Genomic DNA, 10,410 nt, shown 5'->3' with positions numbered 1-10,410 from the left:
ATGCGCAGCTTCCGCCGCCGTTGCGCAGGCGCGCTTCCTCCTCCTCTCCAGGGTTGGTGGCGAGCCAAGATGGCGGCGCCCTGCGCGTTCGAGCCGTGGCTGGAGGGGCGCCTGGCTGCACTGGGTCTCGACGGGGACGTGTACGGCGGGTACATACGGGGCGTGCTGCGCGAGGCAGAGTGCGACGCCGAGCGGCTGGAAGGGCTGGCGGGGGCGCTGGCGGCGGGGGAGCAGGTGAGCGAGACACGCACCGCATTGCAGCGCCAGGGGGGGAAACCGAGGGGGAAAGGGGGCCGAGGCGACCCCGGGCAGTCGCGGGTGCCGCCTCTCTGTTCTGTAGCTTATTTCGCCCCTGCCTGTCTGGAAGCCAGGTTCTCCCGTGAGTAACTTCTGAGGGAGGGAGCTGATCTGGATAGCGAGGAGTGGGTTCGATTCCTCCCCACAGGGCCGGCCCTGCCATGGGGGCAGCTGCCTCGGGCGGCCAGTTGTGAGGGGTGGTGGAAAGGTGCCTAGAAAACCGCACCAGTCTAGCCCCCAGATCTTGCTTTCTGCCTTCACGTGGGAAGCAACTGTTTTGGGTGACATGCACCTCCCACCCCACCAGGCTGCTGGACCCGATCTGTGTCTTGCCCCAGGCTCCGAAAGGTCTCTGCATGTAAAATATTATTATTATTATTATTATTATTATTATTATTATTATTATTATTATTATATTATAATATAATAATATAATAATATCGGGTTGCAGACGCTTCAGGTTGCATGTTTTCGGGTTGTGCACCGCGCTGAATCGCAACCCGCCCGTGCGCACACGCGGCGCTGCAGGTTGTGAACGCTGCGGGTTGTGAATGTGCCTCCTGCAAGGATCAAGTTCGCAAACCGAGAGTCCGCTATAATAATAATAAATTTATTTATACCCCACTCATCTGACCAGGCCTCTCCAGCCACTCTGGGCGGCTCCCAATAAAATATTAAAAACATAATAAAACATCAAGCATTAAAAGCATAAGTTAGCTTGAACCAGACAGAACTAGTTGAGCTGTGAGGGTTTTTTCGGGGGGGTGGGGGATCTCAGTAATATAATAATAATTTATACCCTGCCCATCTGGCTGGGTTTCCCCAGTCACTCTGGGCGGGTCCCAACAGAATATTAAAAACACGATGAAACATCAAACATTAAAAAACTTCCCTAAACAGGGCTGCCTTCAGATGTCTTCTAAATGTCACGTAGTTGTTTATCTCTTTGCCATCTGATGGGAGGGCGTTCCACCAGGTGCCACTACTAAGAAGGCCCTCTGCCTGGTTCCCTGTAGCTTCACTTCTCACAGTGTCTGGGCTGGGACCTCAGTGTCTGGGCTGAACGATGGAGGTGGAGAGGATGCTTCAGGTATACTGGGCCGAGGCCATTTAGGGCTTTAAAAGTCAGCACCAACACTTAATTGTGCTGGGAAACATACAGGACAGGTGTAAAATGGTCTCGGTGGCCACTCCCAGTTACATTCTGGATTAATTGTAGTTTCTGGGTCACCTTCAAAGGTAGCCCCACGCAATGAGTCTTGTGTGGCGTACTGGCTGAAAAGGCTCATAGAAGCATTGTACAGTTTGAAGGGGTCTTGAGGGTCATCTAGTTCAACCCCCCTGCAGTGCAGAAATTTCAACACACTGTTCTTGGTCCTGATCTAGCTTCTTGTCATAAACTTGGTTGGTATCCTTTTTAAGCCTCCCTCCACCTGTATCTGCAATGTGGGGACAATGCTGATCTACCTTGCAGGGTTGTCGTAAGGGTTCCAAAGAGATAATAGCCCTCCCCAGGTGTTCTACTTATTCATGGGACCGTGGTGGTGAGTCCTGTCTTCTCTCTTGTTGTGTTTCCTCGGCCCCCTGTGGGTTGAAGGGTGAGCTTCTGAAACATGGAGGACCTGTTCTCATTGAGGCTTCTTGCCTAATTGGGAGGTTCCCCCACTTCATGCATCTCATAGGACCAGGTTGGTAGACTGTGAATGCCAGCCATTTTCTTTTCTCAGATAATTCTTTCCATGAGATGTAACTCCCATCATGCTTCAGAGAGAGAGCGAGCGAGCGAGCAAAGATCTCATATTTTGTATTGCCACAATAGTCATCAGTCTGTGGACCTGAAGAGTGTTTCGCTCTGTGAATTAGTCTCTTTACCTGCACTCAGACATGGCATACCATACAAATATAAACATGTTACAGGCACGTGTTGTACAAAGTAAAAAAAAAAAAGAGCAAAGTAGCTTTAAAGCAGGCTTCTTCAACCTCGGCCCTCCAGATGTTTTTTGAGACTACAATTCCCATCATTCCTGGCCACTGGTCCTGCTAGCTAGGGATCATGGGAGTTGTAGGCCAAAAACATCTGGAGGGCCAAGGTTGAGGAAGCCTGCTTTAAAGTGTATCAATCTCTCTTATTTATTTAATTTGTATACCACCCTATACCCGCAGATCTTTTTACATTATAAAAAGAACACAAAATACATAAAAATGAAAAAAACTAAGCTAAACCTTTTGCTATACCTTGGTTAAATTCTGGGAGGGCTATGAGGGCTTTAAAAAAAATTGGCCAGGGGGCAGGTCCAGGTTTGGCATTCCAAGCCTCCCATGTTGTCCCTTACTGTGTCTTTGTGATGGACAAGCCTTTTTCTTCCACTGACAAGCATCTTTTCTTTTAATCAGGATGAAGATGTACTACAAGAAGTTTGCAGAGAAATAGTTGAAAGGTGGTCAAAGGCCCAAAATGATGGAAGTAATGAAAAGAAAGAAGGTATTTCACATTCCTTTTGGCATCACTGGAGTTGTTGCTGGACGCTTTCTGCATGGCTTTCAACTTATTGGATCAAAACTTTAAAGTTTTCTTTCCCATTTCTGCCCTTACCCTATTTGTTGTTTCCTATTTCCCTCCCCCTTGATCTGTCAGGCATCTGTTCCCTGAAACAATAACGGAAGCTTTTTAGAAAAATTGTTTTCACTCTGCAGGTGAGGATCTCTTGCACACCCTGTCTTGTCAGGAGATCTTGTTCCGCACAATGTAGGAATTGGGCCTTTAGTGTTGTGGCATCTGCCCTTTGGAATTCTCTCCCCTTGAATATTAGACAAGCACCATCTCTGTTGGCTTTTCGGCACCTACTGAAGCCCTTCCTCTATCCAACAAGCCTTTTAAATTGAAATCTTTCTCAGTCTGCACATTTAATGGAATTGTTTATAATAATTTTTTAAAATGCTTTATTGTTTGTCTGTCTGGGCTCCTTTGCAAGGAAGGACAGGATAAATAATACAAATAAGTAAAATAAAATAAATCTGAAGAGCAATTACAGATTAAAGGAAAAATTACCCCCTATTCTATATTGCATGCATTTCCTATACTTTTTTTTATTTATTTTTTGGTGGCACCCATATACTACTCCATAACACAGTTATCTGGGCAGTTTGCAGTAAAAACAGTGTATATATAAAATAAAATATTAAAGCATAAATTCAAAACTATAGCAGTAGAACAAAATCAAGAGTACATGAGACCTACAAGATTATAAACAATGGATTTAATAAGGATTTTTCAGTCTTCTGTGAATAAATGGCAGAAAAGTTTATTAGTTATCAAGAGGTTAATAGGGTTATCTGTTTGATAAAAGTTTGATATTTTTCCATAGGTCTGGCTATAATAGAACATGGTTTTTGCCTTCGAAAATACAAAAGATGTATGGTACAGAAAGCAGATGTTGGTACTGCAAAGCAGCAACAGGAGACTTGAGCCACTTGTGGTGGGAAAACATTTAACGTTACTGGAGAATTATTACACAGATAATAGGAGCAATGCTAGCAATGCAGTATACAGTCCTGTGATATGTTTGCTTAATACTATAATACTATAATGTGCTGCCTGATCATAGGCTCCTCTTTTAATCTACAAGCTAAGGAAATACAAAGATGGTATTGATTTCACGTGTGTAAAATGACAAATTTAAACACTAATCTTTGTTACGTTATGAATGCTTGTATGTACAGCACTTGCGTATAAATACATATGGCTGTAATGATGTTTACATATTTTTAAAAATCAAAATCTTTAAGAGTAGTAGGAATATGCCCAGTGTGCTTAAAATGACTTGGGTCTGACCTTCATCTTTCATGATTTCTGTGTTCAGCTCAAAGCAGCATTTTATGCTGCCCTCCATGTGTCATCAGAGCTTGAATATCTTCTGGAAGTGATGCGAGATTTAAAAAATGCATTTCGGGCAAGCAATTTGGGATGAGTTGGGCGAGAAGTTATTTTAGGGGCCTGCTTAAAATACCAAACTGTTTTGATGTTGATTCCAAACGTTACTCGCCTTGTGCTCAAAATAGCACATGAAAACTGTCCCCAAGCTGTTCCTCTCCAGTATCTTGGCTGTGCTGTAACTACAGAACATAAGCCCCCAAGGGTGAGATTCAAATAGGACTCAGCTCACCTATGTACATTTCCAAGCACAATTCAAAGTGTTGGTGCTGACCTTTAAAGCCCTAAACAGCCTCGGTCCGGTATACCTGAAGGAGTGTCTCTATCCCCATCGTTCAGCGCAGACACTGAGATCCAGCTCCGAGGGCTGCGAGAAGTGAGGTTACAGGGAACCAGGCAGAGGGCCTTCTTGGTAGTGGCACCCGCCCTGTGGAACACCCTCCCATCAGATATCAAGGAAATAAACAACTATCTAACTTTTAGAAGACATCTGAAGGCAGCCCTGTTTAGGGAAGTTTTTAACGTTTGATGTTTTATCGTGTTTTTAATATTCTGTTGGGAGCCGCCCAGAGGGGCTGGGGAAACCCAGCCAGGTGGGCAGGGTATAAATGTTGTTGTTGTTGAAGGGTGATCATGGACTTCTCTTTCTTTACCCTTGCTTTGTCCCCTTTCTTTCCCAGATGAGATCCAAGCTATAGCTAACATAATTGAAAAGCAGGCACAAATCGTGGTGAAGCCCAAAGAGGACGCCAAGAAAGAGACACTACAGAAGGCTGCCCTCCTGGCACAGTATGCTGAGGTGACAGATGATGAGGAATATCCTTTGTGCTGCAAATTCCCAAATCATGTTGAATCTACTCTCTGGCTGGCTGATCCATTAACACTGGGGCTGGAGTCCATGGGTTCCTTTCCCCCTCTATTATTATTATTAGTTAGTTAGTTAGTATTATTAGTTAGTTAGTTAGTTAGTATTATTTGTTAGTTAGTTAGTTAGTTAGTATACTGTAAGTATACAGTGGTACCTCAGGTTACATATGCTTCAGTTTACATACGCCTCAGGTTACACACTCCGCTAAGCCAGAAATAGTGCTTCAGGTTAAGAACTTTGCTTCAGGATGAGAACAGAAATCGTGCTCCGGCGGCACGGCAGCAGCAGGAGGCCCCATTAGCTAAAGTGGTGCTTCAGGTTAAGAACAGTTTTAGGTTAAGAACGGACCTCTGGAATGAATTAAGTATGTAACCAGAGCTACCACTGTACTTCCCTATGCCCGCAGGTCTCAGGGAGGTCGCAACATAAAATCACAATGTAAAAACACAGAATATATATATATATATATATGCACAACCCAATAAACCTCCTCCTCCCCAACACATTTTAAAAGACCATTGGATGTCGGTCAGCCAAAGGTCTGTATGAAGAGAAATGTTTTTGCCTGGTGTAGTTCCTGTGGAGAGAGACCCTTGAGGTGTTTATAGCCTGCCCTGCCCCATGAACTTAGTTTACAGTATACAGGAAATTACAGTATACAGTGGAACCTTGGTTCTCAAAGGGCTTAGTTGACGAACAAATTGGCTCCCAAATGCCAAAAACCTGGAAGTAAGTGTTCTGGTTTTCGAGCTTTTTTTGGGAGCTGAACACCTGATGCGGCTGTCGGCTATTGTTTCCGGGTTGCCTGTGCCAATCGGAAGCCGCACCTTGGTTTTTGAACATTTTGGGAGTCAAACGGACTTCCGAAATGGATTAAGTTCGAGAACCAAGGTTCCACTGTACATGCATATTTATAGTAAAGTTCTCTGCCTTGGACTGTAAGAAGATTCACTGTGGGTCAGTGTGTGTATTATGGGTTAATGAAGGTTAATAAGAGATCTGAAACTGTGCCTTAAATCAAAACAGATTTCAACAACGGCAGTCCATCAGATGGAAAATAGGTTTTTATTTCATTGCAGTACGCACCATTACATTGCCAGCCTGTGATTGTCACATATCCAACTGGTGCGGACTGGTCAGGCAAACTAACAGAAAAAATTGCTTTGAGATGAGTGCAAGTACAGATGGCTTTCAAAATGGACTAGACACAATCATGAACGGCAGGTTTATTGTTGCCTATGAGCTGCGATGGCTAGGAATCTGATTGTCAGCTTCTGAGAAGAAGCAGAGGTTGGATATCTCCTTCTTGCCATACTCCTCAAATGTCTTCAGAATATTCTGGCAATGGGGAATCAGATTTCAGTGTCTTGTACGGCTCCACAGTCCTTTTTGGGGGGTTCTGGTCATGCTGTGTCGTCACCAGAACATCTCTCCCACCACAGCATTCCTTATCACCCAAATCCTAATTAGTGACCAAATGCCCTTAACTCGGCGCACTGAAGCAGATGGCGAAGATGATCCTGGGGCAGCAGCAGTGACCGTCAGTTCCGAAAAATGTATCCTTACAAATAGGGTATTCCGAGGCCACAATATTATTAGTAATGTGAGATGGGGAATGTTGACTTATTTGAGAACAAAAGTGGGGTAGTAATTGGCAGGGAATACTGGGTCTGAGGGGGTAGCAATTGTATATAGTATGGAATCTCTGGAAGGGAATCTTGAGAAGGCAAGGATGAAACAATCTTACTGGGTGGTGATTGGGTTGCAAGCTGTAGATAGTGAATTATGGAGTCGTTTTATATCTGCTGTTATAGGAAAAAATCTGGCAGTAGTCGGATGCTGGTCTAGCTTGGTTTCATGTGTTTCTTGTAAGCTAAATTGGCCGGGTTACTGTAGCTCATACGACAAATATTACAGGTAATTTATATAGCACTTCCTAATTTCCAAGTTGCTATACAGTCATACCTCTTGTTACGTTTGCTTCATGTTACATTTTTTCAGGTTGCGTCCTGCGGCAACCCGGAAGTACCGGAAAGGGTTACTTCCGGGTTTCGCCACTCACACATGCGCAAACGCGCAAAATGACATAATGCGCAGAAGCAGTGAATCGCAACCTGCGTGTGCGCTGCTGTGGGTTGCATTCCTTTCATGTTGTGAATGGGCCTCCGGAATGGATCCCTTTCGCAACCAGAGGTGCCACTGTATAGTTTTCATTGTATTACCTCTCAATACAAGTGAGGTTGGTTGAGATAAAGTCAATGGAAATCAAGGGTATAGATGAGGAAAATGTGGGAATTGAATGCAGGGATCCCAGACTCTAAATCATGGGTTAGCAAACTAAGGCCTGGGGGCCAGATTCGGCCCAATTGCCTTCTGGATCCGGCCCATGGACGGTCCAGGAATCGCCACGTGGTGATTCTGATCAATTGGGCTGTGCCATTCCCCCCCTCCCCACACACCACGGTGGTGCCTCCTCCCTCCCTCCTCCTGGCTTCTCCTCGCCCTGCCTAGAGGAGGAAGGGGGCTGGGCTTTGTTGAGCCGCAGTTGGCTGAGGACCATTTTAAGCAGCCCCTCTCCGGAGCCAGCCATTTTGCACCGCTCCTTGTCCCGCCGTCACTCACAAGGCACAGGAGGCACAGTTGGCTGAGCGCCATTTAAAGCAGAGCAGCCCCTCTGGAGCCAGCCATTTCACACTGCTCATCGTTCCCTCTGTGCCACCAGCCCCTGCCGCTCGCATGGCACAGGTAAGCAGCCACCGGGGCTCGTCCAGTGCTGTGGAGAAGGGGAGAGTCGTCGTCCCCCATATAGTCCAGCCCCCCACAAGGTCTTAGGGACGGTGGACTGGCCCCCTGCGGAAAAAGTTGGCCGACCCCCTGCTCTAAATCTTTCCATAAACCAGTTTTGGTCAGTTGTCTTGATGTGCCAGTCGCAGGAAGAATGATGCTGTTGCAATCAACTCAGAATTCACTCTGTGTGTCAAGTTCCTTGTTCTCCTCAACTCCCTCCTTGTCAGCTCTGTTCAGAAACACAAACCTGGAAGCCGTTATGAATGCCCGGAAGCTGGAAAGAGAGCATCTGCGGGACGAGTCGCATCGGAAGAAGGAGCAAGACAAACTCCAGCGAGAGAAGGACAAGTTGGCTAAGCAAGAACGTAAGGAGAAAGAGAAGAAGAGAACACAGAAAGGCGAGAGGAAGCGGTAGCGCGGAACTACAGCTGGACTCTTCTCTTTTCTTCCCTCCCCTCTGTCTGTTATATGGCACAGCATGCACACAGACCCAGAGTGCTCAGAGGAAGGAATCCTTTCAAACACTTTGGCGTGTGTTGCCTTTCAAAGCTGCAAATCTGTGCTAGGCAAGGACTGTGGGGAGGGGTGAAGGGGGTCCTCTGAAGCACTGAAAGAAAACTACACACACATTTTTGTTGTCCAATTTGTTGGGCTCAGTGGTTGTGGCCAACATCTGTAACCAAAGAACTGTGTGGTGGCTGCCTTCCCCCTCCCCTCGTCACTTTCTATTTTTATTAACTACATATGGGGAAACTGTATGGTTGAGGGAAATATTTGGAAACCCCTTTATATATTCACTCTGGCCAAAGGTTGCTTTTGGTTGGTGGAACTGTGAATGAAACCCAGTTTCCTACGTATGTACGCCAGGGAGAGGCAACGCCCTTTATGAAGTTGAATTAAGAGCCTAGTGCAGCACCCGTAATCTTCTGCAGCCAAGCGTCACCTAATTTTTGTTTCTTTTTCTTCTCATTTGGGGCTGGGCTAGTAAATCTCTAAACTTCTACAAGGTTGTATTATTGCCATCTAAGTAAAGTTCTGTGAATTTTATTAGTACGTGACATGTTTGAATCCTTAGCTCTTTGTCATATACTGCAGTAAAGCTGAGCTGGAATAGAGGGACAGAGGGACCAAAGCTGTTTGTAACAGGTTGCTCACAGCCCAGAGTCTGTGAGAAAGGATAGTTTGCCAGGGTTAAAATTCCCAGTGAAAGGGAGAGCTGTGTGGATCCATCACAGTGTTTCGTTTCACCAGAAGCGGTTTAGTCATGCTGGCCACATGACCCGGAAAGCTGTCTATGGATAAACGTTGGCTCGCTCGGCCTGAAAGCAAGATGAGCTCTGCACCCCATAGTCACCTTTGACCTGGCTTAACCGTCCAGGGGTCCATTACCTTTACCTTACTCTTGGAAGATAGTGAAGCTAAGGGCCAGAGTGTCCGGATTAGGGCTGGGCAATATTTGGTTTTCAACATTGCGATATATCACAATGTATGAAATAAGGATGGAGCTACGTAGAAGCATTGGCTGTCTTCACTGTTTCTCCCACATGGTGATTTCTGCATAGTGCGCAGACACACCAGGATTCACAATATATTGCCAGGTCAAAAACAATGAAACCGTGAACATGATACAGACTCAAAATGGTTTTGGACAATATATCAAGATATTGCTCAGTCCTAGTCCAGATGGAGAATGGCAGAACAAGCAGGAGAAGTGAGTCTGGGTGAAGGGTATATGACTAAGTTTAAACTGGAGGATCTTAGTTGCTGCTTCCCTTTCCATCTTAAAGAGGAAAAATCTGCCTCATTCAGACTTTTTATCAAGCCAGTCTTTTTTTCTTTGAGAGCTCTGTGGAAGAATTCTGAAGCTGCTGGAAAAAATGGGACCTGGGATTTTCAGTGAAGGAAAAGGAGGAACTTCTGCCATCAGACTTGAGAAAACAGGTTCCTGAGCTAAACCCTGGCACAATGTAGCCCTGGGTGGGAACGAAAAAGAGAGAGCTTGGCTGGGACCAGGGAAATGGAGCAAATCGCCTAGTAGTAAAATAACCTCCTAATCTTGATTTGCCAAGGTCACATTCTGTCTTATAATTAATTAATTAAATTTATATACTGCCCAAAAATCGCAGGGCAGTTCACAACATGAAAATACAAAATGAGAAAATTCATAATAAAACCAAGAACAAAAATTAACCAATAACACCTCCCCCATTTAAAAGAACATATTGTTTTATTAGCCAAAGGCCTGGGAGAAAAGGAATGTTTTCACCTGGCACCTAAAGATATGTAATGAAGGCAACAGGCAAGCCTTCCTAGGGAGAGCATTCTACAAATGGAACCACCACAGAAAAGGCCCACTCTCTTGTTGCTGCCCTCTAGACCTCCCATGCAGGAGGCACACAAAGAAGGGCCTCACATGATGATCACAGTGTCTGGGTTAGTTCATACAAGGAGAAGGCTGTCCTTGAGGTATGAGGCACCAAGGACATTATGTCTTGTTCATGAGGCACCTATTGAGCCCTCTGAAAAC

At 45.3% G+C, this 10,410-nt stretch overlaps 1 protein-coding gene across 1 annotated transcript; it reads left to right on the top strand.

Moving 5' to 3' along the window:
• The first annotated feature begins 9 nt into the window (after positions 1–9).
• CCDC43 (coiled-coil domain containing 43) lies at positions 10–8,930 on the top strand. The gene is made up of 5 exons (XM_083408012.1): positions 10–234; positions 2,692–2,779; positions 4,909–5,044; positions 6,594–6,652; positions 8,111–8,930. The coding sequence occupies exons 1-5, from the start codon at positions 70–72 to the stop codon at positions 8,296–8,298; spliced, it is 636 nt and encodes a 211-aa protein (XP_083264138.1). The 5' UTR covers positions 10–69; the 3' UTR covers positions 8,299–8,930.
• The last annotated feature ends 1,480 nt before the right edge of the window (positions 8,931–10,410 follow it).

This window comes from Podarcis tiliguerta (genome assembly GCF_965153285.1).
Source record: "Podarcis tiliguerta genome assembly, chromosome: 13".
NCBI lineage: Eukaryota > Metazoa > Chordata > Lepidosauria > Squamata > Lacertidae > Podarcis > Podarcis tiliguerta.
Note: the sequence above shows the minus strand (reverse complement) of the source record. Positions and strands in the feature narration are given on the sequence as shown.